Here is a 27,787-nt window from a genome sequence, read left to right on the forward strand (position 1 = left end):
GAAAGTGCTTTTGAACTAGGGAACTCACTGCCACAGGACTGGTGGCCACCAGTCTTTAAAAACCTTTAAACAGGGATGAGACAAATTCACAGAGGAGGAGAGGGCTATTGATGATGATGATGATAAATTTTATTTATACCCCGCCCTCCCTGGCCAGAGCTGGGCTCAGGGTGGCTAACACTAGTAAAATTACAGTAAAAACATAATAGGGGAAAGAAAGAAAAAAACCAATTTAAAATACAGGTTAAAATGCAATTTAAAATGCAGCCTCATTTTAAAAGTAGGCCATAGATCAAAACCATAAGCGGAGAGAAGACATAAGGGTCAGGCCGAGTCGAAACCAAAGGCCAGGCGGAACAGCTCTGTCTTGCAGGCCCTGTGGAAAGATGTCAAGTCCTGCAGGGCTCTGGTCTCTTGTGACAGAGCGTTCCACCAAGTCGGGGCCAGTACTGAAAAGGCCCTGGCCCTAGTTGAGACCAATCTAACCACCATGCGACTCAGGACCTCCAAAGTGTTGTCATTTGTGGACCTTAAGGTCCTCCATGGGGCTTACCAGGAGAGGGGGTCCCGTAGGTAGGAGGGTCCTAGGCCGCATAGGGCTTTAAAGGTCAAGACCAGCACCTTAAACCTGACCCTGTACTCCACCGGGAGCCAGTGCAGTTGGTAAAGCACCAGGTGAATGTGATCCCTGGCTCCTAGCCAGGATGTTTCTACTCGGTCTCCACCGCTGGAGGCAGAAATACTTCTGAATCCCAGGTGCTGGAAGCCCCAGGAGGGGAGAGGGCTGCTCTCGTGTTCGAATCCTACTTGCGGGTTTCCTGCAGGCATCTGCTTGGCCCCTGTGAGAGCAAGATGCTGGCCTAGATGGGTCATGGGCCTGATCCACCAGCCAGTTCTCCTTATGTTCTTATGACTTCTAAGCCTCAAATGTGCTCTCCTCACGAGGCAATGGACTCTTTGAATGGCTGTCTCTTCTGCTCAGAAATAAGGGGAGTGAGAAATGATATATAGGCTCAGCAGAGAGCAATTGTTGAAAAATATTAAATAATATGGATGAATCCTAATCATAGCTGTCAAACGTCCCTTATTTGGCGGGACAGTCCCTTATCCCAGCGCCATGTCCCGCTGCTGTCCCTTATTGATGATGTCTCTTAAATAAGCTACTGAAGGAAATGGGGCCCTTTCTATGTCCAGCTGTCCTTTGTCAACAACAAATTGTTGCTGCTTTTTTGTGTTGAATATATGCTATATGGTAATTTATGGACCTAATAGGTACCTAAAGCCATTTGCACGCAACAAAATATGTATTTTATCAAAGTAATTGTCGATCCCTTATTTTGGCTGCTGATCCCTTATTTTCGAGGCTGCTGGTCCCTTATTTTCAAATCTGTAAGCTGACAGCTATGATCCTAATATAAAGAACTAGACTCAGAGCTGAAAATCTCCTCCCCGCCCCCCAACTGTGATGTCCATCATGGGCACCAGCGAAGTGTTCCATTTCAGGGATTTCCTGTCCTTGAACCCGAGTGTCCGTTTCCTGAAGATTAGCCTGAGAGGATCTCAAGTCTGTACCCCAGCGCTGATAAAGCTGACGCCCTGTTTTGACAGCTTTGGGTTCCAGTCCCTGCAAAAACCGTTCTCAGAGACATGCTGAGATTAGCATCAGCTGCAAACTGCCACCAGACCATAATGATATCCTTGTCCTGGTGAAATGAACAGTTAATACCCTGGCGAGATAAAACCCAGCAATTAGTTCCCTGATCAAATGAGGGTTACACAACAGGGGTTGTGAGGGGAGAGCGGAATTACCTTCCCAAACAAAAAGCAATTTCAAAGCTCATCAGCTCCTTTTCTCCACGTAAGAAAATCTGTGGGAGAGGCTGGTGAATACTGACTTTAATTCCAAGAGAAAGCACATTGAAATGGGCCAGTGGACAACAGACAAGACAGGCTATAATCACATCACCATTAACTAATCCAGAATGTGGCAGCTAGACTGGTGACTGGGAGCAGCCGCCAAGACCACATAACACCGGTCTTGAAAGACCTACATTGGCTCCCAGTACGTTTCTGAGCACAATTCAAAGTGTTGGTGCTGACCTTTAAAGCCCTAAACAGCCTCAGTCCAGTAGACCTGAAGGAGCGTCTCCACCCCCATCTCTCTGCCTGGATGCTGAGGTCCAGCACCGAGGGCCTTCTGGCGGTTCCCTCATTGTGAGAAGCAAAGCTACAGGGAACCAGGCAGAGGGCCTTCTTGGCAGTGGCACCCACCCTGTGGAATGCCCTGTCAAAGAGAACAACAACTACCAGTGATGGTTTCCCAGGTCCTAATAGTCCAATACTCTAACCACTACACCACACCACATCGCTGGTGATGCCAGCTGATGGGCAGGAGGACAGGGTTTGATCCTGAATTAGCTGTGCCCACTGCGCCCAGCAGGATTCAATCCTTGCTCTTCTGCTGATGAGTGGGGTTTGAAGCCCTTTGCAAAAGTGCTCTTTGAAGCATCTCTGCTTTGTAAACCACTTTGAGTGTTGTTAGGGTGTTGTTGTTTTTCTATAATCAAGTGGTATATAAGTTTTATGGAATAAAATTAATATGGAGAAGTAGCAGTGGTCCCATGTCTCCCTTTACTAATATTTTAGGGGGCTACAGGTGAGGAGGGATGGTTTGGCTAAAACTGTAGCTGGGAGGAGAGATGAAAAGGTCTTCAAAGTGTATTGAAAGTGGAAGAAAAACACAGACAGGCTATAAATGCTGAGAAAGTGACATATTTTTACTGAGTGAGGAAGTCAAGAAGCACCCCAGACAGTACACAAGCAGCCCAGAGTTCTTGCCAAGGCAGAACTAGAGGAAACATAGCTGAGGTCATTCTAAAGGCAGCTCTGCAGCTCAATGAGATGATGAAGAAGGATGAGAGAAGACTCTTCTGCAGTCAGATTCCTGGGCCAAGATGTCACCGGGAACAGCAAGGAGCGAGGAGGAGACTTCTGCCTCGGAGCTCATTTCTGCAGCTGTGCAGATACGTCTGCTCTAGAGGAGTTTAGGAGTCACGCTCGCCAGCAATGCATTCTGCCGAGAAGAAAAGCATCACAGTTACAGAAGAAACCTGGCTGCATTTCAATGAGAAACTGGAACATCTCCAATCACTATGTGAGCCCAACACATGGCTACCCTGCTAAATTTGCACATACCCCATTTTCGTGGTGCAGTTCTCCAGCAAAATAACAGAAACTGCATATATTGGAGGAAAGTGTGCGAAAAAGGCATATGTTCTTGAACATAGCATACTAATATGTGTGTATTAGTCAGAACTCCATTACAAATGGCAGTATTAAGAGAAAGTAGCAGTGAAAGGCATACAATTCATTAATTAAGTTATCAGTTTTAAGAAAACCTGCTGTGGAACTATGGAGTGTTGGGATACTGTCAGGGAGGCTCAACGGCTCAGGACATCAGAGTTTCTGTGAAATGTCCTATGCAAGTGTATCAAGACAATAGATCCTGTTTGGCTTTGCTGAACTCAGAGAGTTGCAAGCAAAGAACCAAGTACTTGCAGATTAAGCTACATCGTGCAAGAGAGTGTATTCAGAAAGGACTCATTCAGGTGTCCTACATGCCAGGAAATGAAATTCCTGCTGATCTGTTGTCTAAGGTTGTTAACAGAGAACAACTTAAGGTTTATGTACAGAGGTTGCAGTTGGGTTGAACCACAGGTACTAGAGGTTACACGGAAAGGGGGAGGATGTTAGGATATTTCCATTCCACCTTAAAAAGGGGACAGGCTGTTGTGAGTCACAGCCTGCGTATTTCCTGCTCACAAGAAGTTTCTGTTTTGTATATAGCTTTTGTTTCTCTCTGTTGCCTGACACGCAGGCAGGCAGTCATGTTTTTTCCTTTGTTCTGACCAACGCTGAATAAAGCTGTAAATATGCTGCTCTCCTGGGTGAATCTTTCATTGTGCGAACTCTGCAAAAAGGGCGTGCATGAGCCCTGGAATGTGGACAGGTGTCGCTAATTGACTGATACTGTTCTACGGGAGACCGGCGTGGAGGCATGATGGCATTTGTCTCCCTGGCAGTATCCCAACATGGAGAACTGGATTTAAGACTGGAGAAAATAGAAACAGAAACACTGGAAGGGATAGATCTGTCCTGACTGAATTAAAAGCATGCTTTGCTCCTGAATCTGAAATCCCTTTGATTTTCTTGGCCTCTTGTCTGTTACATTTCTCCTACTATCACATCAGTCAATCTCATCAAATAAAGACATATGAAGCTCCTTACATCATAAGCCACCCGCTCTCCTCTCTCCAGCAGTAGAAAGCATGCTTTCCTCTGCCCCTCTTCCTCCCCTGACATGCAGGTCATGTGTCAATCACTGGACCGTTTTAAACTGAGCCCTATTTAGAGTAAACCCCATTGAAATTAATGAACTTCACATCCATTAGCCTCAACGGAGTTTACTTTGAGTTAAACCACAGAGCCTAGGGTTTGCCAATCAGAAGGTCGGTGGTTCGAATCCCTGCAATGGGGTGAGCTCCCGTTGCTCGGTCCCTGCTCCTGCCAACCTAGCAGTTCGAAAGCACCTCAAAGTGCAAGTAGATAAATAGGTACCACTCCAGTGGGAAGGTAAACGGAGTTTCCGTGCGCTGCTCTGGTTTGCCAGAAGCGGCTTAGTCATGCTTGCCACATGACCCGGAAGCTGTACGCTGGCTCCCTCAGCCAGTAAAGCGAGATGAGCGCCACAACCCCAGAGTCGGCCACGACTGGACCTAATGGTCAGGGGTCCTTTAGCACTGAATACAACCCACTAAGTTGTGGGTTCTCAGGTGCAGTGTGGAACATGTTACAGATTTGTTCAAGGTGGTGCTCAGCCCACGTTAAAGCCCGGTTTTCAAGAAATGAGCAGCTGAGATCTTACATCAACAATGCTGACATCCCCAGCGGCGAAGTTCAGGTTGAAGAGGTTAGGGAGTGGGATTCCTATCTCCAGGGCACCTGGAAGAAAACCAAGAAACAACGCTAGACATGCAGAATGGGTTTTGCATCCCAAAGGCAATGCTGAAACCGAACGCCTACTGCTACAAATACGGTTCTTTTACCGTTGATCACAGGCAGGTATCCAATTCTGAGAAGGTTTGTGATCCAGGTTTTGAGCACGGCAACCTGCAAAAGAAAGAGAAACTTCTGCATCATCAGTTGGTGAGAGAAAGAGATGTGCATAGCTGTCAACGTTTCCCTTTTTTTAAGGGAAATTCCCTTATTCCGAATAGGATTCCTCGCAAGAAAAGGGAAAAGCTGACAGCTATGGAGATGTGACCTGCTGGATTGCTTACTTCAAATATTTCCCAGCTAAACATTAGGAAGAACTTTCTGACAGTACAGTGGGCGCTCGGGTTGCGAACGTGATCCGTGTGGGAAGCACGTTCGCAACCCGCAGCGCCACATCTGCCCATACGAGGGTTGCGATTTGGCGCTTCTGCACATGTGCAAAGAGAGATTTAGTGCTTCTGCACACGCGAAAGCGCCGAAACCCGGAAGTAACCAATTCGGTTTCGGCACGGTGCACAACCTGAAATCACACAACCCAAAGCGTCTGTAACCTGAGGTATGACTGTATGACTTCTTCAGGAGGTGATGAGGTTCCTAAGCAGAGGTTGGGTGGCCATCCATCTGCCAGGGATTCTCTGGCTGAGATTCCTGAATTGCAGGGGGTTGGACTGGATGACCCTGGAGGACCCTTCCAACTTCACAATTCTATGATGGGACTTCACCCTTTGTAGCTCAAGCACCCAAGGGTTTGTGTGGCTGCCCCAGATGCCATCTCCACCTCTGCTCCAGCAGAAACCCCCAATCCTGGACAAGTTCAGCCATCTCTTTCTCTTTCAAGTTCCAGGTGAGATGCAGAGACCTTGGGAGTTCTGCTCATGGGACAGGACTTCTTCTCCCCACTCCACCCCACCCTGCTCCCTCAAAATCTTCTCCAAGGGGTCCACTGCAGTATTTGGTGGAAGGGAGTCTTACATCAAAGGAGCCGATCTGGGAAGACGAGACGTTGAGGCTGACGCTGTGAAGGGAAAGGAAAGGAAAGCATTGGGTGCTAGGCTGCACATCTGGCACAGAAAGTCCTCCACCATCTGATGACCCCTAGTCATCTTGGACTACAACTGGTTGCGACTGATGGGAACTGTAGTCCAAGACATGTAGAGGACATCATGTTGGGGAAGGCTGGTCTGCAGAGCTTCCAGAGCACGGCCGAGAAAAGATCAGGAAGAAAGGGGACTATAAACACAGTGCAGAATCGAGAATCATGGACTACACCTCTGGTCCCCCCCTGCCCCCCCTTACCTCTTAGCAACCCCTAGGTAATCCCACTGCCCTCCAGGGGGCAGCATCACCCACTTTGGGAACCACTGGTCTAAAGGGAGACTTTCTCCAAATCAGGGACAGATTTTGGTAATGTGGCCCCAAGCAAGGACAAAATTTGATGAGACCCCTAAACATTTCTTATTTTCACAACAATTCCTTTTGGTACAGTTGCTTTTTAATGGATCTTCTCAGTAGGTACCCATATAAATATAGGTTTTGCTACTACTGCTACTGCTACTATTTTGGCGCCCCCCCACCCCACCCTCGGCTCAGTGTCCCTGTGTGGAAGAACCACCGACACCACCTTAACTCCAGTCCTGTCCAAATGCCGTTTGTTATTCTGCACCATAACCTAGGGATCCAGAGCATGGGTAGGCAAACTAAGGCCCGGGGGCTGGATCCGGCCCAAACACCTAAATCCGGCCGGTGGATGGTCCAGGAATCAGCGCTTTTTAACATGAGTAGAATGTGTGCTTTTATTTAAAATGCATCTCTGGGTTATTTGTGGGGCATAGGAATTCGTAGAGAGAGAGAGAGAGAGAGAGAGAGAGAGAGAGAGAGAGAGAGAGAGAGAGAGAGAGAGAGAGAGATGAGAGAGAGAGAGAGAGAGATGATATAGATAGAAATAGAAATAGAAATAGAGATAGAGATAGATAGATAGATAGATAGATAGATGATAGATAGATAGATAGATAGATAGATAGATAGATAGATGATAGAGAGAGAGATGATATAGATAGAAATAGAGATAGAGATAGAGAGATAGAGAGATAGAGAGATAGAGATATATAGATATAGATGATAGAGATAGAGATAGAGATAGAGATAGAGATATAGAGATCTCTATATCTCTATTAGAGATGATAGTGATATAGATAGATGATAGATAGATAGATAGATAGATGATAGATAGATAGATAGATAGATAGATGATAGATAGATAGATAGATAGATAGATAGATAGATAGATAGATAGATAGATAGATGAATGATAGATAGAGATAGAGAGATAGAGAGATAGAGAGATAGAGAGATAGATAGATGATAGATAGATAGATAGATAGATAGATAGATAGATAGATGATAGATAGATAGATAGATAGATAGATAGATAGATAGATGATAGATAGATAGATGATAGATAGATAGATAGATGATAGATAGATAGATAGATAGATAGATAGATGATAGATAGATAGATAGATAGATAGATAGAGATGATGATGATGATAGATAGATAGATAGATAGATAGATGATAGATAGATAGATAGATAGATAGATAGATAGATAGATAGATAGATATAGATAGATAGATAGATAGATAGATAGATGATAGATGATAGATAGATAGATAGATAGATAGATAGATAGATAGATAGATGATAGATAGATAGAGATATAGATAGATGATAGAGAGAGATGATATAGATAGAAATAGAGATAGAGAGAGAGAAATAGAGAGATAGAGAGATAGAGATAGAGATAGAGATAGAGATAGAGATAGAGATAGAGATAGAGATAGAGATAGAGATAGAGATAGAGATAGAGATAGAGATAGAGATAGATAGAGATAGAGATAGAGATAGAGATAGAGATGGAGAGATCTCTATATCTCTATATCTCTATTAGAGATGATAGATAGATAGATAGATAGATAGAGATATATAGTCCGCCCCCCCACAAGGTCTGAGGGACAGTGGACCGGCCCCCTGCTGAAAAAGTTTGCTGACCTCTGGGCTAGAGCATCAAGATCCACTTACTTGTCAAGAGATAAGGAGACGGCCAATTTTGCTCCTGAAATGCGGACAGATCCACTCAAGTCGATTTGCTGTAAATGCAAGATGACTGGGTAAGAGACTGGCCCCTTTCCTTTCGCTTTTGCAAAACCAGCTTTGGGTTGAGATTCCTGCGTTGCAGGGGGTTGGCCTAGATGACTAGAGTCGGGGTCCTTCTATGATTCTACGATTCTGCTCTGTTCTGTTCCCCACTGAGGTCAGGGAGGGTTCTTTGTTGTATGCCCTCCTTCCTTTCGGCTAAAAGGAACTGCCACACCTAGAAAGAGGAATCCTGGTGGCTTTCAAGGACACCTAAGTGTCATTTAAAAAAATAAATAAACCCAACACAGAGACAATTAGGGGTGGGATGGGATTACTGACATCCAAGCAAAGGTTCTTTGAAAAGAAATATTGAGCCAAGAGTGCTAGCAATGACTACCACCTTTGCCTCCACAATGCTTCTGAATATCAGTTGCTGGAAACCACAGGAAGGGAGAGGGGTCTTGCGTTCGAATCCTGCTTGCGAATTTCCCACAGGCATCTGGTCAGCCACTGTGAGAACAGGATCCTGGACTAGACGGGTCACCGGCCTGATCCGGCAAAGCTGTTCTGATGTTCTTACGAATTTTCAACTGCATCGGCTAGATACCCAGGGCAGGCCAGGCGTTGGAGTTTCAAGCTATGCGCCATTCACCCCAGCCCATTACTTACAGCATTCAACCCAAAGAGAAGCTCAGGACCGGAGTCTGCGAGGGCGAAAACATCAACGGCAGCAGCGAGGGTCACCGTGAGCTTCCCGTTTTGCAAAGACACTCCCGGGAGGTCGCTGATCCGGATCTTGACCACCAGGGGCAGGCTTGTTGGCAGAAGCCGGGACAGCTGTAAAAAATGGGACAGGGAGAATGATTCGCACTCAGGGCGCAGGGGCAAATCACTTCACATACACACACCAAAAGCGATATGCCCAATAGGGCATCCTTACCTGAGGTAGCACAGATTGAAGTGCAGACGTTGTCAGTGGGATGGCTCCACGGAGCTGGGGGAAAGCAAGATGGATGCAAAGAATTTTAAAAGGGGAATGTCTTCTAAGTGCCACCCTAATCTTTCCCCATTCAGCCTGACGTGGTGATTTCCTTCATGTTCATCCTCTCAAAACAAAGAAAGACGGGGAGAGGGGTAGTTCCCAATTTACAGGTGCAAAACTGAGGCTGAGAATTAATGGCTATATATGTTTGTGTCACGAAATTAAAAGACGCCTGCTTCTTGGGAGAAAAGCAATGACAAACCTAGACAGCATCTTAAAAAGCAGAGACATCACCTTGCCAACAAAGGTCCGTCTCATTAAAGCTATGGTTTTCCCAGTAGTGATGTATGGAAGTGAGAGCTGGACCATAAAGAAGGCTGATCGCCAAAGAATGGATGCTTTTGAATTATGGTGCTGGAGGAGACTCTTGAGAGTCCCATGGACTGCAAGAAGATCAAACCTATCCATTCTGAAGGAAATCAGCCCTGAGTGCTCACTGGAAGGACAGATCCTGAAGCTGAGGCTCCAAGACTTTGGCCACCTCATGAGAAGAGAAGACTCCCTGGAAAAGACCCTGATGCTGGGAAAGATGGAGGGCACAAGGAGAAGGGGATGACGGAGGACGAGATGGTGGGACAGTGTTCTCGAAGCGACCAGCATGGGTTTGACCAAACTGCAGGAGGCAATGGAAGACAGGAGGGCCTGGCATGCTATTGTCCAGGGGCTCACAAAGAGGCGGACACAACTAAATGACTAAACAACAACAATGTGCGTGTACGAACATAATAGCGGTTTAGCTTATTTTTAATTGCTATTTATTTAGTACTGTTTTATGGATGGCAAATGCTTTATTGATTATATATTACTCTAATAATAATAATAATAATAATAATAATAATAATAATAATAATAATAATATCTTTATTGTCATTGCCCCCTTCGGGGACAACGAAATTACTTGACTGCTCCATAAAAACACTAATTAAACAATACAATATAATACAGCAAGGGAGATTAGATGACTTTCAAAGTCCGGACTTCCCATTCAGGGCCGAGATCGCTCTGGGGAAGAAGCTGTTCTTAAGACGGCTCGTTCTTGTCTTCATTGTCCTGTATCTCCGTCCCGACGGCAAGAGCTCGAAGAGACAGTGACCAGGATGCGATGGATCTTTTACTATGTCCAGTGCCTTCCTATGGCACCTTGTGGCATAAATCTGCTCTAAGGTGGAGAGTGGGCAGCCAACAATGCTCTCTGCTGCCTTAACAACTCTGCACAACCCCATCCTGTCCTGGGTAGCACAGCTTCCGTACCACACACATAAGCCATAAGTGAGCACGCTCTCAATGGCACACTGATAGAAGGCAAGCAGCATAGTGGCTTAGGTGGGACTGAGGCTCCACAGCTGGTCCATTATACAAATCAATGGCAATGGTGCTCACCTGAGATGTGCCGGCACTGAGTTCAGGTGAGTTCTGGCTGAAAAAAGCTCTGGGCTTGACCACATGTAGAATACTGTCTACAATTCCGGTCACCCCACCTCAAAAAGGATATTGTACTATTAGCACAAGGATGGAAGACTGAAGAAACCCCGACTAAAGAATCATGGCAAGAAAAATTGATGGACTATGCAGAACTGGCAAAACTGACATACAAGCTACGGGACAAGGATAACTGTGACTTTAAAGATGAATGGGAACCCTTTACAAAGTACCTGAAGATGCAACAAAGCGAATTGGACTCCTTGGCTGGCTTTGAATAAACATTCACAAACTTTTTATTGATAATAATCAGCTAAATAGTTTGAGGATCTATGCAGCTGTGTAACATGCAGAAAACAGCATTTTTAGAGAAATCTAAGACTGGAACTGAGGGAAGTCAGGGGGGTGGGGGGTTCTGTGGGGGGAGCGAGGGGGAGGGAATAAGGATGATATGTTTGTGGATAATATGTTTTGTTTTAATTTTGAATAAAAGAAGTTTTTTTTAACAAAAGAAGGATATTGTAGAGTTGGAAAAGGTTCAGAAAAGGGCAACCCCAAAGGTTGCGGCATTTGGGGATTTTTTAGTTCAGAGAAAAGACAAGTAAGAGGAGATAGGATCGAAGCTTATACCATGATGGACGGAACGGAAAAGTGGATAGAGAAAATGTTTTTCTTTCCCCATCCCCTTAGCACTAAAACTCATGGGAATCCAATTATTATTATTCTATCCTATTTTTAAAAGACACCTGAAGGCAGCCCTGTTTAGGGAAGTTTTGAATATTTAATGCTGTATTGTTTTTAACATTTGATTGGGAGCCGCCCAGAGTGGCTGGGGAAACTCAGCCAGATGGGTGGGGTATAAATAATAAATGATGATGATGATGATGATGATGATGATGATGATGATGAATGGCTCACCTCTGCCTCCACAATGGGAGGCAGCAATGCTTCTGAATGCCTCTCCCTGGAAACCACAGGAGGGGACAGTTGCTCCTGTGTTCAAATCCTGATCGCTGGCTTCTCACAGACAACTGCTCTGCCTCATCCAGCAGAAATCATGTACATATTATTTTAGTGGGGAAAGCTCTGGAGGAGAAGGGGGTCAAGAAAGCCCGTCTCCCCCACCCCATGCTGTTTGAGTGTTTGGCCATTTAGCTTCCAGGCTCTTCCTTTCCATCTGCCTGGGCCACATCCTCGGTCCATAAATGGCCTCAGCCCAGTATACCCGAAGGAGCCTCTCCACCCCCATCGTTCTGCCTGGACACTCAGGTCCAGCGCTGAGGGCCTTCTGGCAGTTCCCTCACTGTGAGAAGCCAAGTTACAGGGAACCAGGCAGAGGGCTGAAATCTACTCGGAGTTGAGAGTGGATTTCATGCTCTTATTCAGCTCATAGTGGTGAGGAGGAATGGAAGTTCCCCCAGAATGTCTGCTTTATATACATTCTTTACACAATGGCCCCCAAGTGATTGGCTAATTCCGGGGTGCTCCTGTAGGCCAATCAGGTTGTGGATTCACTTCCACCTGGAGTTGGATTGGGTGGCACCTGTGGACCAATCAGACTGCTGCATTCTGGGTCCTATTGTTCGAGGACCAATCAGACTGCTACATTTTGGATCCTATTCAACTCAGCACATAACAGGAATGTATATTTACAGTATACAGTATATTTACTTATTTGTCAAATTGTGTGTTTATTTGTTAAATTTATATCCCTCCACTCCTCCCAAGGAGCCCAGAGCAACTCAGTACATAACAGGGCCTTCTCGGTAGTGGCACCCGCCCTGTGAAACGCCCTCCCACCAGATGTCAAAGAGAAGAACAACTACCAGACTTTTACAAGACATCTGAAGGCAGCCCTGTTTAGGGAAGCTCTTAATGTTTGACAGACCACTGTATTTTAATACTTTGTTGGAAGCCGCCCAGAGTGGCTGGGGAAACCCAGCCAGATAGGCGGTGTATAAATAATAAATTATTATTATTATTATTATTATTATTATTATTATTATTATTATTATTATCCTCTGCAGACTCTTCAAGGACTATCATTTCTGGGGCAGGCGACTCACCGCTTGGTCAGTGATGTCTACGTTGAGTTGCCCATTCTTCATTACCAGCTGCAGCAAGGAGGAAATGAGGTCACCAGAGAGAAGCAACTGGGAAGTGTGGTCCCCAGCTGGAGGAAGAGAGGGCAGCTTGCTTGGGGGAAGCTTGATGGAGTTGCCTTCATTATCAAGCACTAAGACCTGGAAGAAACATAAAAGGAAAAATCAGAAGATCAGAGACATTTCGGGTCCACAGAACTGGACGTCTGTTAAGTATAATTCAGGCATAGGCAAACTCGGCCCTCCAGATGTTTTTGTTTTTTTTAAAAAAAACTATTTTCAATGCAAAATTACAACAAAAATTACAAACATTGAATCCAAAATAAAACAGTACAAAGAAGAAAACAAAACAAAACAGAAAAAAGAACACAAAAACACAAAAACACACATCTACAAATAAAACCATATCATCCTTATAATCTAATCATTACATACATATACACATATTGACTTCTTTCCTTTGTTCTAAGACCTCGAAATTTTTACTCTTTCTAAGCTGTTGTGTCTAACGTAGATTACCTCTATCTTTATACTTTTTACATCATTTTCCTCTTTCTTTCTTTAACTCTGCAAAGCATTGTATCGGTATGTAATGAAAGATGCTCGGCCCTCCAGATGTTTTGGGACTACAACTCCCATCAACCCTAGCTAAGAGGACCAGTGGTCAGGGATGATGGGAGTTGTAGTCCCAAAACATCTGGAGGGCCGAGTTTGCCTATGCCTGGAATTGTTTAATTGACACCGAAATGGGGAATGGCTTAATGTGAAGGCTTTCACATCAGGATTTTCCCTGGGGCTGAGCTGCTAGATGGGTTGATAACTAGCTGTTGTTATTCTCTGCTTCTCTCTCAGCCTAGCCCACCTCACAGGGTTGTTGTTCTGAGACTCAAATGGGGAGGAGGAGAAGCATGTAGGCCACCTTGAGCGGCTTGGAGGAAGAGGTGGGATATAAATGCAATCAATCAATCAATCAATCAATCAATCAAGGTGCCTTACATTCAGATTCAGCACGATTTGTTGTTCATCGCTGAACCACGGCAGGCCAGCCAGGGTGTAATGTAGTTTTCCCAGCGTACCTAATGGGCAGACACCTGTGGAGGAAATAAAAAAGAGTAAGGAGTAAGTAACCAAACAAACCCCTGTGTTGCAAAGAGAACGTCGGCAATGTCTAGGCAACACGATGACCATGTACATATGCAATAGACAATCTTTGTAGAATTCCTTCAAACAATAACAAGTACAAAATGAAATCTTTAGTTTCAAAGTCTCTGAAAATCTTTAAATGAAGCAAGGTACTAGACTTTGTAGAAAAGCAATGACAAACCTAGACAGCATCTTAAAAAGCAGAGACATCACCTTGCCAACAAGTATAGGTAAAGCTCTGGTTTTCCCAGTAGTGATGTATGGAAATGAGAGCTGGACCATAAAGAAGGCTGATGCTTTTGAATTCTGGTGCTGGAGGAGACTCTTGAGAGTCCCATGGACTGCAAGAAGATCAAACCTCTCCATTTGGAAGGAAATCAGCCCTGAGTGCTCACTGGAAAGACAGATCCTGAAGCTGAGGCTCCAATACTCTGGCCACCTCATGAGAAGAGAAGACTCCCTGGGAAAGACCCTGATGTTGGGAAAGATGGAGGGCACAAGGAGAAGGGGACGACGGAGGACGAGATGGTGGGACAGTGTTCTCGAAGCTACCAGCATGAGTTTGACCAAACTGCGGGAGGCAGTGGAAGACAGGACGGCCTGGTGTGCTCTGGTCCATGGGGTCACGAAGAGTCGGACATGACTAAAGGACTAAACAACAACAACGACAAAAAGAGGTGGGACTATACACAACACATAGCTAAGCATTTCACTTGTGCTTTTAGACGGCTCAAACCCTTTCGCAAGCAATGTCTCAGCCAACAATGCAACAACCCTGTACATTAAGGGATCATCATCCTGTCTTGTTTTGTGCCTCATTTCTAAGCACGGGTCCTCGCTTTAAAGCTCTGCGTCCAAGCGTTTGTTTTGTTTGTTTTTTTGCCCCGGCACTTGCCCTGCGAAAACCTGCTGTCAGGGCTGCCTCAGGTCTCAGCTCACAAAAGACCAACGCCAAGTTCTTCTTATATACAAGGATGTTTATTGCAGTTCATTATTGGTTCCACAACCGAGGCGCGCAGCCCCGTGTCTCTTAGCCTAGACGTTTTAAGTCCCCTCTGAATCGGTCCCGCCCCTGCACCAACTTAAGAGGCTTGTGCTAGTCCACCTCTTCCTGTCTTTCCTTTTCCGCAGGGTCTTTATAATAATAATAATAATAATTTATTATTTATACCCCGCCCATCTGGCTGGGTTTCCCCAGCCACTCTGGGCGGCTTCCAAAAGAATATTAAAATACTATGGTACATCAAACATTAAAAGCTTCCCTAAACAGGGCTGCCTTCAGATGTCTTCTAAAAGTCTGGTAGTTGTTGTTCTCTTTGACATCTGGTGGGAGGGCATTCCACAGGGAGGGCGCCACTACCGAGAAGGCCCTCTGCCTGGTTCCCTGTAACTTGGCTTCTCGCAATGAGGGAACCGCCAGAAGGCCCTCGGTGCTGGACCTCAGTGTCCGGGTAGAACGATGGGGGTGGAGACGCTCCTTCAGGTATACTGGACCGAGGCCGTTTAGGGCTTTAAAGGTCAGCACCAACACTTTGAATTGTGCTCGGAAACGTACTGGGAGCCAATGTAAGTCTTTCAAGACCGGTGTTATATGGTCTCGGCGGCCGCTCCCAGTCACCAGTCTAGCTGCCGCATTCTGGATTAGTTGTAGTTTCCGCGTCACCTTCAAAGGTAGCCCCACGTAGAGCGCATTGCAGTAGTCCAAGCGGGAGATAACCAGAGCATGCACCACTCTGGCGAGGCAGTCCGCGGGCAGATAGGGTCTCAGCCTACGTACCAGATGGAGCTGATACACAGCTGCCCTGGACACGGATTTAACCTGTGCCTCCATGGACAGCTGTGAGTCCAAAATGACTCCCAGGCTGCGCACCTGGTCCTTCAGGGGCACGGTTACCCCATTCAGGACCAGGGAATCCCCCACACCTGCCCGCCTCCTGTCCCCCAGAAACAGTACTTCTGTCTTGTCAGGATTCAATCTCAATCTGTTTGCCGCCATCCATCCTCCAACCGCCTCCAGACACTGACACAGGACTGTCACCGCCTTCACTGGTTCTGATTTGAAAGAAAGGTAGAGCTGGGTATCATCTGCATACTGATGAACACCCAGCCCAAACCCCCTGATGATCTCTCCCAGTGGCTGCATGTAGATGTTGAAAAGCATGGGGGAGAGGACAGAACCCTGAGGCACCCCACAAGTGAGAGCCCAGGGGTCTGAACACTCATCCCCCACCACCACTTTCTGAACACGGCCCAGGAGGAAGGAGCGGAACCACTGTATGACAGTGCCCCCAGCTCCCAGCCCCTCAAGACGGTCCAGAAGGATGTTATGGTCGATGGTATCAAACGCCGCTGAGAGATCCAGCAGAACTAGGAAACAGCTCTCACCTTTGTCCCTAGCCCGCCGGAGATCATCAACCAGTGCGACCAAGGCAGTTTCAGTCCCGTGATGAGGCCTGAATCCCGATTGGAAGGGATCCAAATGGTCCGCTTCTTCCAGGCGGGCCTGGAGTTGTTCAGCAACCACTCGCTCAATCACCTTGCCCAAGAATGGAAGATTTGAGACTGGGCGATAGTTGGCCATCGTGGCCGCATCTAAAGATGGTTTTTTAAGAAGCGGTTTAATAACCGCCTCTTTCAGCGGGTCTGGGAAGGCTCCCTCACGGAGGGAAGCATTCACCACCCCACGAAGCCCATCGCCCAGCCCTTCCCGGCTAGCTTTTATAAGCCAGGATGGGCAAGGATCAAGGAGACAGGTGGTTGGTTTCACTCGTCCAAGCAGCCTGTCCACATCCTCGGAGGTAACAGATTGGAATTGATCCCACGCAATTTGACTAGACAGGACTCTAGCACTCTCCCGCCCCGGCCCTGCTCCCACGGTGGCGTCTACCTCTTCCCGAATCTGAGCGACTTTATCTGCAAAAAACTTTGCAAAATCATTGCAGGAGATCATGTGGCCCGTACTGGGCCCCGATGTAGCAGGTGGTTCCGCTAAATTGCGGACCACCTGAAAAAGTCTCCTGCTGCTGTTTTCTGCAGATGCAATAGAGGCGGCGAAGAAAGCCTTCTTCGCCGTCGCTACCGCCACTTGGTAGGCTCGACACTGAGCTCTAACCTGTGTCCGGTCAGCTTCAGAATGGGTCGTCCGCCACCGGCGCTCTAGCCGTCTCAACGATTGTTTCATTGCCCTCAGATCCGTGGAAAACCACGGGGCTGTCCGGGCTCCATGCAATCGGAGAGGGCGCTTCGGAGCCAAACAGTCAATAGCCCTGGTTAACTCCACATTCCAGCGGGCCACCAGGGAATCAGCTGAAAGGCCATCTTTCTGCCCCCCTGGGTCCCTTCCCTCCTGCTCTCTCCTGAAGCGGATTCCTCAGATGCCTGTTCCTCCCTCCTTCGTGCTTTGGGGCCAGGCTCCTCCTCCGAGCTCTCTCCATTTCCGCGCGCCTCCACATTTGAACTTGGCGCGCGTTCGCTACCCCTGACCTTCCTCTTGACACTTACACTACTCCCTGTACTACTCTCCTCCCCTTCCGGCAGGACGTTCTGCCCCGATCTCCTTCCCCTGTCTCCTTCCTGCTCCGCTCCGTGTGTCACACTGGGAACTCCACTCTCTTCACTTCGTTCCTGCTGGGAAGCCGGCCCCGATCTCCCACTCCCACTCGGGGTTTCCCTGCTGCTTCCCTGCTCCTGGCAGGTCCCCCCTGTGACCCCCCTTGGCCTGACTAGGGGCGCCCCCTTCTGGGAATCCTCCGATTCACTTGAGAGACTCATGGAAGACCTCAAGTCATTGTCATCCTCTTCCTCACTGTCCTGGGATTCTTCCCCATCGCTCTCCGTCTCCCCCCTCACCTGTGCCTCTGTCTCTGAACCCCTGACACCTGCTTTATATCGCTGAATCAGAGCAAACCCAAATTGCAGAAAACCCTAACTGCCGTTTGTTCCTGGGGGAAGCAGCAGTGGTGGTGGGGCGCTCTGACACTTCAAAGTGGGGAGACAGCAAGCTGTGCAATATTATATACGCTAGTTGATGATCCAAAGGAGATGGGGAAGGTGGAGGTCATGGAAAACTTACTGTTGACCGTGCCAAGAAGGGTGTTCACAATATTCAGCACAAGATCTACAACTGGACACAGCTGCAACAAAGGGAAAGGAGCAGGAGTGAAGCCACTGAACTGAATGGTCCCCACATCCTTTGTTGTGTTATCTGAAAATAAATCTCCCTGTGCAGCATGCCGGCCGCTTGCAAGAAAGAAATTCTCATCTGCTTATTCTGGTGGCATCCCAGAGATGCAATGGCAGACAACCAGGACAACAAGGGGTGAACCTTTTACTTGTAGCAGCTATTGGTCATCCTGATTGCCAGAAGGGTAAAACTCTAACTCAGAGGTAGGGAACCTTTGGCCTCCAGCTTCTACTGAACTACAGCTCCCATCAGTCCTAGAAATATGGGCAATGGTCGAGGATGATGGGAGTTGTGGTTCAGGAACAGCTGGAGAGCCAAAGATTCCCCATATTGGCAGTCTCCACTTCAAGGGTGGAGCCAGTGTGAGCCAGTGTGGTGTAGTGGTTAGAGAGTTGGACTAGGACCTGAGAGACCAGGGTTCGAATTCCTGCTCAACAATGACGCTCACTGGGTACGACCTTGGGCCAGTCACTGCCTCTCACCCTAGCCTAACTCACAGGATTGTTGGGATTCAGCGAAGAAGAGGAGAACCCAGTGTGCCACCTTGAGCTTCTTGCAGAAGAAGGTGGGGGCATAAATGCAATAAATAATAAACAAATAAAATTCCTAGGGTATCCTTTTGCCTTGTATCAGTATTTGCAGCCGCCTTAACTATGTCTGTTGCTCCATCTGATCCTGTGCAGTCTACTCTGAATAGCAATGCCTCTCCTAAATTCAGCAAAACTATGATGCAAAGAAAGTGATCGACAACTGAGCTGGCAAATTCTCGGAAGACTCACCACTCCAGGGAGGACATTGCTCAGGAGATTAGTCAAGACCCTGTCCAAGTTGAGTGGAAGGAACCTAAGGAAGAAAATAATTGGGGACCGTGAGTCTGTAAGGCGTTTCAGTGTCTAGTAGCCACAGTGGCTTTGTTCCTCAGGACCTCTGGTCACTCACCCAGACAGGATCTGAATGTTACCCAGGTTGGTCTTGCAGTTTTCCACAACTAGGATGGGAGTGCCTGACTTGTCCTGGACCAGACGTGCATTTGCTGTGATGTTCACTTCCACCAGAAGATTCAGCAGCCCACCCAAAAGCCTGGAAGACAGAGAAGAGGTGAAGATGAGATCGATCACTGAACCAGGTCCAGTTTCAAAATGTACTCTGCGGGTACCCAGATTGCAATGGCTTCTTTGTCAGGCATTGCTTGGGGCACAAATATCAAAAATGCCCTGCAGGTCCTACAACTCCTATCCTGGATGTGGTTTTGTTTTCCCCAGCATGTTTTGAAATCTATTATTTTGACAAAGATGGATAATGGAAGTTATCTCCCATTACACTGTGTAACTGCGGTCTCAGTTCTCCCAAGTATTGGTCTTTAAGTACCCGAAATGGCACCAGCCATGAATGCTTGGTGAACCCAAGTACACAAATGGTTTAGAGAGATAGATACAAATTGAAGCTAGGGGAGACCCGCTCCCAACAGCCCAATAAGAAGGAATGACTGTGCTCAGTGGCCATAGAATGATGACTGACAGCTGGGGGGAGGGTTGGGGAACTGAGGGAAGGGGGATGGAGTATCCTGGAAAGGGCATGGCTGGCTGGCTAGAACTACAATAATGTGTTGCAGATCCCTCTTGTACACTATCTGTGAGTCCTGCACAGATGCTACTCTCTGCAGATCTTCTTTTCACGTGGAAAAGGTTGGGTGCCCTCTTTCTCCCTCTGTGGAAATCAAGAAGCAACCTCTTGTGATTCCTGCATTCCAGGAGGCAGGACTAGATGACCCTGTGAGTCCCTCCTGACTCCACACGTCTATGAGTCTATGACCCTGTGCACATGGGCACTTAAGTAGAATTGAAGTTGGATCCAGAGATATGTGTGTGCATAGATGTGTTCATGGAATCACTCGTAGATATGGTGATCCACATTCAGTGATGGGGACCCAATCCGCGAACGAGCAGCTACATTGGCTTATTCCATAGAAGTGAATGAGGGAGCTGCTTTGAGTGAAGGATCGCCACCTGTACATGGAAACCTATCCCCCAACCCAAGCAACCCAACCCAAGCAACCCAACCATGTATTTGAAGCAGGAGATTGTGTCCCAAATAAATCTTCAGGATACTTCAATGCTGTTTAAGTTTTTTTTTATCATCATCATCATCATCATCATCATCATCAAAGACTCTATCTTGAACTGGCTAGGATAAGAGAACACCTGGAAAATTCCTGATGAAATTAAAATCCTCATACACTTTTGGAGGATGAATAAGAGGAGAAAATTATTGGCCCTTCTCAACAGGAACATGGAAGGCTGCCTTATGCAGAGTCATGACCATTGGTCCATTTAGCTCAGCTTTGCCTACACTGACTGGCAGTGGCTCTCCAGGGTTTCTCAGCCCAACCTGGAGATGCTGCTAGAGATTGAACTTGGATTCTTCTGCCTACATAGCAGGTGCTCAGCCACTGAGCCATCGCTCTCCCTGCTTGCTACGTCCCATGGAAGTCAACTCACGTATCTCCCTTGAGAGCAACTTTGGTATAGATGTTCAATCCGACCCCAACGCCTTTCAGGAATTTCAGTGAGACCTTGGGAAGGACGACGTCCACCAACTTCAAGCTGGAGGGTGAAGGAGAGACAGTCAGGAGCAGAAGCTAAAGCAACATCTGCATCTTGCCATAGGGAAGCGTTGAGTTCTGCCCCCTGTGTTTTTCTCAGTAAAAGAGATAACTCACCCAAGGAGACCTTCACGTCCAAGGACACCACCGAGGAGACCTCCTTTGCCTCCCAGGGCACCACCGACAATCCCAAGAGGTCCTCCACCTTGGCCTCCAAGAACTCCTCCAGCCAAGCCTCCGACCAAGCCGAGAGGACCTCCTCCTTGGCCTCCAAGGGCACCTCCAGCCAAGCCTCCGACCAAGCCGAGAGGACCTCCTCCTTGGCCTCCAAGGGCACCACCAGCCAAGCCTCCTACCAAGCCGAGAGGACCTCCTCCTTGGCCTCCAAGGGCACCTCCAGCCAAGCCTCCTACCAAGTCAAGAGGACCTCCTCCTTGGCCTCCAAGGGCACCTCCAGCCAAGCCTCCGACCAAGCCGAGAGGACCTCCTTGGCCTCCAAGGATCCCTCCTAGAAGGTCTCCACCAAGCGCTTGCCCCAAGAGTCCCTGGAGCAGGTTGCCTTTGGCCAGTGTATCTGAGATGCCTGGAAGGAAGAGACAGCATTGAGCACAGGGGACAGAAGTCAAGGAAATACAAGTCAGCATTGACATTGTCCTCATCAACTCTATACAAGGACACAAAACAAACAACTATCTCATTAGCATGCTTTCCACTAGAGGTTGGGTGGACTGAACCTGGTTTATTAAGCCTGCCTCTTTCCACGTCCCAGGCAATAAACTGCCTGGATCCTTCGACTGTATGAGTCCAGGCAAGGACATTTCATAGAGTTGCAAGAGACCCTCAAGCGGTCTTCTAGTTCAGCCCCCTGCAATGCAGGAGTCGTAGCGAACAAATCCCTGACCCATGGCTACCCAGCCTCTGCTTAAAACCTCCAACGAAACAGAGTCCACCACCTCCCAAGGGAGCCTGTTCCACTGTCTAACAGCTCTTACCATTAGAAAGTTCTTCCAGATGTTGACTCAGAATCTCCTTTCATATTGCAATTACCATTCACATACAGTGGTACCTCGGGTTACAGACGCTTCAGGTTACAGACTCCGCTAACCCAGAAATAGTACCTCGGGTTAAGAACTTTGCTTCAGGATGAGAACAGAAATCGCACCACGGCGGTGTGGCAGCAGCAGGAGGCCCCATTAACTAAAGTGGTGCTTCAGGTTAAGAACAGCTTCAGGTTAAGAACGGACCTCCGGGACGAATTAAGTATTTAACCCGAGGTATCAGGAACTGACAATAGGGAGCGATTTCTGATTTTAATATTTGTATGGTTTTATGCACTGGTGTTGTAAACCACCCTGTTTTTTTTTTTACTGAATAAAGGTAAAGGGACCCCTGACCATTAGGTCCAGTCGTGGACGACTCTGGGGTTGCGGCGCTCATCTCGCTTTACTGGCCGAGGGAGCCGGCGTACAGCTTCCGGGTCAGGTGGCCAGCATGACTAAGCCGCTTCTGGCGAACCAGAGCAGTGCATGGAAACGACGTTTACCTTCCCGCTGGAGTGATACCTATTTATCTACTTGCACTTTGACGTGCTTTCGAACTGCTAGGTTGGCAGGAGCAGGGACCGAGCAACTGGAGCTCACCCCGTTGTGGGGATTCGAACCGCCGACCTTCTGATCAGCAAGTCCTAGGCTCTGTGGTTTAACCCACAGCACCACCTGTGTAGTGGTATATAAATATTTTAATTGCTGAATAAATAAACTGCTGGGATGGGGCAAAGCAATTGTCTGGCTTGAGACGGTCCCCCTAATTTTAGAAATGAAGGAGTCTGTATAAACCTGAATGGCAGCCTGGGGAAGGGCATATCACATCTGCTGTGCATGCGTTATCCTGTTCGCTTTTGATTTCTGCATGGCAGGGGGGTTGGACTAGATGGCCCTTGGTGTCCCTTCCAGCTGTACAATCCCGTGAAACACCTGTGCAGATCTGAGGGTCTCAGTGGCTGTGCTGGCCCATCAGGGGATGAAGCCCGTAGCAGAGGCACACCTGGGCACACAAGCGCCAAGACCATTGTAGCCACTCCTGTTTTGAAGAGGAGGCTGCCAGTTCCTGCTTCTCTGCAAATGCTCATTCAAGAGTCGGGTGGTTCCCTTGGCCATTTCTCTCAATTTTCATATTTTAGAAAAATCAGAAAGTTCCAGAGCTCACCATTCTCCAGGACATCCTTATGCAGCAGTGCCATCGAAAGGACATCGTCAGCAAGAGCTTGGGTGGAGGGCAGGAGGCCGCAAAAGAGGAGGACAGTCCAAGCTTTTAGCATCTTGATCTGGTACCTAAGAAAATATTACTGGTTGTCAAAAGGAAGGAAGGAAGGAAGGAAGGAAGGAAGGAAGGAAGGAAGGAAGGAAGGAAGGACAGAAGATTTGTCCATGCATTTTTAAGAAAACCATTTTATGCATTGACTTGCTAAGTGCAACCGATTATATCTTGTGATGTTTTTCTAAGCCCTGAAACCACCTATTTCTATCATTGAGAATATTTGAATTTAAAACCCTGGCTTGGGGACTGTCCCCACACAAATTCATCGTAGCTTCTAGCTGCTGTTATTGTGTACAAACCTGCCTTATGCTGAGTCGGACCTTTGGGCCATCTTAACTGGGGATGCCTAATTCTGACACACAGCACGTCTCCATCCTCACCCCCCCTGAGGTCTGCCCCAGTCCTGATGGCTGGAGACCCCAAGGGTTGAATCCTGCATGCAAAGCAGCCACAGGTATTCTGCTGCTCAGTTACAGCCTCTCGACTGGAGCAGGACTAATGGATCCGGTGTTTTCCCCACCGGAAAAGCTTTCCCCACAAAAGCCAAACTCTGTTTGGTTAACAATTCAACAACGTATTAAGCCCAACCTTCATGAAATGAATTTGACAGACCACCTTCCATAAATGTCTCCCAGAAGCGAGTCCCATTGAGTTAAACGAGACATATTCCATGTAAGAGTAAGGATCAACAAATCTGTCAGTTTAGGAGTCTCTCGGTTTTTCTCTTCTTCTTTTTCAGTCTTAAGTTGGCAGATTCCTGCATCATTTTGCCATTTTTTGAAGTTTTCATAACTCTTTTGCATTCTATTGTGCATTCCTCCATGCACATTTTGGTATGCCATTTTGCCCAAGAGAGACATTTTTGCAAGCAATTTCCCTTAACTTAATGCATTTTGTACACTTTTCTTCACTAATATAAGTATCATTCTGCACCCTGTTCCCTAATTTTTGCACTGTGCCACAAAAGTGGCCATCTCAAAGACAGCTCTGTTTCAGTTCCCGTATCATTTTGAGATGTGTGAATGGGTTAGATTCACATCCAAATGTGAACGGAACTGAACTGATCGCAGCCTGAGACCACCAGCGCTCACAAGATCCTTTCCAAGCTGTGAAATCAAACTCGGCGGTTACTTTGGGAGAAGCAAACCTTGGCGTCTCATCTCTTACCTTGCTCAGCTTGAGGCGTCCCAAGATGCTCCTCACCTGTTGCCGTCTGAGGAAGATGCTTCAGACCTTATATGTGGTCCTTATATATCTAATATCTGTGTCAGGAATGAGGAAAACTGGATTGTTTGTGGACAACTCATGATATTTGCTCGGGTGTAAAATAGCAAGTGGTTTGCGATTTATGTCCAATGCAAACATTTCCTTAGAAATCTGAAAAGCTGTGTAAATCGTTGAGCAATGTGTATCGAACATCTAAGGAGGTGTATTTGGTTCAACGTTAATCTGGGGTGCCAATTCCCAAGGGGCCAAGTCAATCATTCCTGCCTACCTAGGGAAAAGCCAAGATTGGGTGTTCCATGCTAGGCGTTGGTGAAGCAAGAGTTAGCATCAGACGCTGACCACAATACTTAAGGGATTATGGCCTTGTTTGCACCAGGGCTTATGCAGGATGGGGTCAAGCATTGATTTCATGCTTTCTGCGCAACAGCCCTCGGAGATCCGTAATGCACCGTGGCCTTTTCAGTATCAGTAGCTGGGAGCCAGGATGACTATGCTCTGCCTCAACAGCTGGAGGCAGTAGTCCTTCCAAATGAGAGTTGCTGGAAACCACAGGAGGGGAGAGCCATCTTGTGTTCGAATCCTGTCTGCGGGTTTCCAACAGGGATCTGCTTCACCACTGGGAAAACAGGAGGCTGCACTCCATGGGCTATTGCCCTGATCCAAATATACCGTATTTTTCACTCCATAAGACACACTTTTTTCTTCTTTAAAAGTAAGGGGGAATGTCTGTGCATCTAATAGAGTGGATGTGTGGTCCCTGGAGCCGAATTGCCCAGGGACAAAAAGCAGATCATGCTTTTTTTTTTTTTTTTTGAAAGAGGGAAGTGGGTGTTGAAACAAAGCCGCTGATTGTAAGCGATCGGGAGGGAGATAAGGGATGCTAGCAATAAAGGAGGCTGCCTGAGAGCGGGGAGGTAAAGACAGCAAACCTGCAAGGAGAGGAGACAGGAAGACTAAATCAATGAGGAAAGAAATTAGAAGAAAAGGAGGAGCAAAAAACTACTCCAGCTAAGGAAAAGACACTAAGGCAAACAAGAGGGAAGGGACTGTTGAAAGGAAGCAGCTGATCAGTGGGAGCAGGAGAGAGATAAGGGACACTAGAGATAAAGGAGGCTGCCTAGGAGGGGGGAGGTAAAAGCCCATGGATCCTCAGGATTTTTGCATTGGGTCACCCCAAATTCACCATCAGATCACATAGCATGTCCATGGCTACAGCCTGCACCCAAAAAATCACTCACCCACTGTTGTGTGGGGCCACAATGGCGCAAAAATGTGGTTACAAAGCACGGATCCACATGGATTCTCAGGATTTTTGCATTGGACTACCCCAAACTCACCGTCAAATCACATGTCTGTGGCCACAGCATGAACCACAAAAAACCATACATCCACGGTTTCATTCAGAATATTTTTTTTCTTGTTTTCCTCCTTTAAAAACTAGGTGTGTCTTATGGTCAGGTGCGTCTTGTGGGTTTGTCAAACAACCTCGCTTGTCCAGGAAAAAAGAAATCGAGTGAAGTGAAAAATGACAAGTGAAGGAAGAAAGGGGCAATGGGAGGGGAGGGATGGGGACCCTCTATAGTACAGTGGACAGACTGAAATTTTAAAAAATCACCATTTGCATTGTCATTCAAAATGTGGAAACAAAACATGCCTCTCAATCAATCTGCTTTATTGCTCACACCTCTTAACCTTTTAAAGGGAGCTCTGCTCCTCCACCTTTGAGAGCAACCAGCCATGCAGAAACTAAACAGAAGCTTTTCCTGGCGGGGAGATGAATCTGCAAGGCAGGGAGCAGCTTCGCCACTCTTTTTTCTGCATTCCAGGAAAATCAGGGCCAGTAGAAGGAGCAGGGGGCAACTCCAGAGGCAGGTCTGTTAGTGGAAGTTCCTCTGCTTGGAACAGGACTGGGCTCACTGAGCTACTGCAATTCTGAGAAAAATAAGTAATAAGGCAATCCCTGCCCTTGGGCAGACAACCTACATTTATGATTTTAGAAAACCAAGAAATGGAGAGAAACCAAAACCGTCAGGTTGGCCAACTCCGCCTCCTTTTCCTCCTGGCACACAGTTCCTTCCCCTTGGAGCTCTCGCTTTGCTTCCTCCCCTTTTGCCACGCAGCCTCATGCAGAAATGGGACACGGGTGGCTTTGTGGGTTAAACCACAGAGCCTAGGGCTTGCCAATCAGAAGGTCGGCGGTTCGAATCCCCACGACGGGGTGAGCTCCCGTTGCTGGGTCCCTGCTCCTGCCAACCTAGCAGTTCGAAAGCATGTCAAAGTGCAAGTAGATAAATAGGTACCACTCCGGCGGGAAGGTAAACAGTGTTTCCGTGCGCTGCTCTGGTTTGCCAGAAGCGGCTTAGTCATGCTGGCCACATGACCTGGAAGCTGTACGCTGGCTCCCTCGGCCAATAAAGCGAGATGAGCGCCACAACCCCAGAGTCGGCCACGACTGGACCTAATGGTCAGGGGTCCCTTTACCTTTACCTCATGCAGAAGGGCTGGCATTGGCCTTCTCTTGGGCAGCGCAGAGCCCTTGGGAACCTGGCTGGGTGCATCACTGACACATCCTCAGATAGAAATTTGGGGGCAGGTGGGTCGGTGCCCTGCTCGAAGTTTTGCATCTGCCAAGCAAACGACACAAACTAGGGAGCTGTTCTTTTCTTGCCCTGGGGCAGTTTGAAGGCCTGTGGAATGATAGAACTGTAGAGCTGAAATGGGTCCTCCCAAGGCTCATCTAGCCCAAACCCCAGCAATCTTTTGAGCAACATGGGTTTCGAACCCACAACCCTAAGATTAAGAGTCTCGTGCTCTTCCGACTGAACTATCCTGATTTCTAAGAGGGGAGGCCCTTTTTAAAAGAAGTTATAGATACACACATACTGGGATAGCTCAGGCAGGAGAGCATGAGACTCTTAAGGTTGTGGGTTCGAGTCCCATGTTGCGCAAAAGATTCCTGCACTGCAGAGGGTTGGACTAGATGATCCTCAGGGTCCCTTCCAACTTTGAAATATGGATATATGTATAAATACATAGATGTTCCACACAGTGGCGTAGCGTGGGTTGTCAGCACCCGGGGCAAGGCAAGTAATTTGCGCCCACTAACCCCTAACCTGCCGCCGCTGCCAGCTTCTTCTTGCTGCTGCCTGGGCTGGTCTGGTGTGGTTCTCTCCCGCGCTCAGCCGCTGCGCTGGGCGGCCGCTGCACTGTCCCTCCCCCAGATAGTCCCTCCCTCGCTCTCTCTCCGCACCGCACGCCAGGCACCCACCCTCTCCACAGTGGGCGGCGACCCAGCGGCTCGGATCGGATTCGCACAGCCAACACTGCAGTGAGAGTGAGTGAGTGAGCCAGGTAGGGGCAGAGAGCTGCAAGTGCGAGCGCACCCCCCCCCAGATGTTGCACCCGGTGCGGCCGGCCCCCCTGCACCCCCCACGCTACGCCACTGGTTCCACATGTTTTTTCTCTAGTTTTTGTTTAGAGAAAAAACCAGAGGCATATTTACTGAGTATAATAGGTAAAGATAGGAAGTTATTATTCTACTCCTTGCACAAAACTGGAAAGGG

At 47.6% G+C, this 27,787-nt stretch overlaps 1 protein-coding gene across 3 annotated transcripts; it reads right to left on the reverse strand.

Annotated features, from left to right (window-relative positions):
- Positions 1-2,756: 2,756 nt before the first annotated feature.
- Positions 2,757-24,230, reverse strand: LOC308588070 (BPI fold-containing family B member 3-like). Of its 3 annotated transcripts, none has more exons than XM_081196281.1 (17): positions 24,165-24,230; positions 22,887-23,011; positions 21,166-21,264; positions 20,799-20,997; positions 20,578-20,682; positions 19,019-19,159; positions 18,859-18,922; positions 17,969-18,029; positions 13,750-13,844; positions 12,718-12,894; positions 9,131-9,184; positions 8,860-9,027; positions 8,134-8,201; positions 6,028-6,070; positions 5,106-5,169; positions 4,925-5,001; positions 2,757-3,073 (listed from the first exon to the last, which is right to left on the reverse strand). In XM_081196281.1, exons 2-17 carry the CDS (start codon positions 22,996-22,998, stop codon positions 3,035-3,037), a joined length of 1,566 nt encoding a protein of 521 aa, XP_081052407.1. In that variant the 5' UTR covers positions 22,999-23,011; positions 24,165-24,230; the 3' UTR covers positions 2,757-3,034. The 3 variants fall into 3 exon arrangements, with proteins under 3 accessions (XP_081052407.1, XP_081052406.1, XP_081052405.1); XM_081196280.1 differs by having other exon boundaries at positions 20,799-21,111; XM_081196279.1 differs by having other exon boundaries at positions 20,799-21,264.
- Positions 24,231-27,787: the final 3,557 nt, after the last annotated feature.

Source organism: Podarcis bocagei, assembly GCF_964188305.1.
Source record: "Podarcis bocagei genome assembly, chromosome: 5".
NCBI lineage: Eukaryota > Metazoa > Chordata > Lepidosauria > Squamata > Lacertidae > Podarcis > Podarcis bocagei.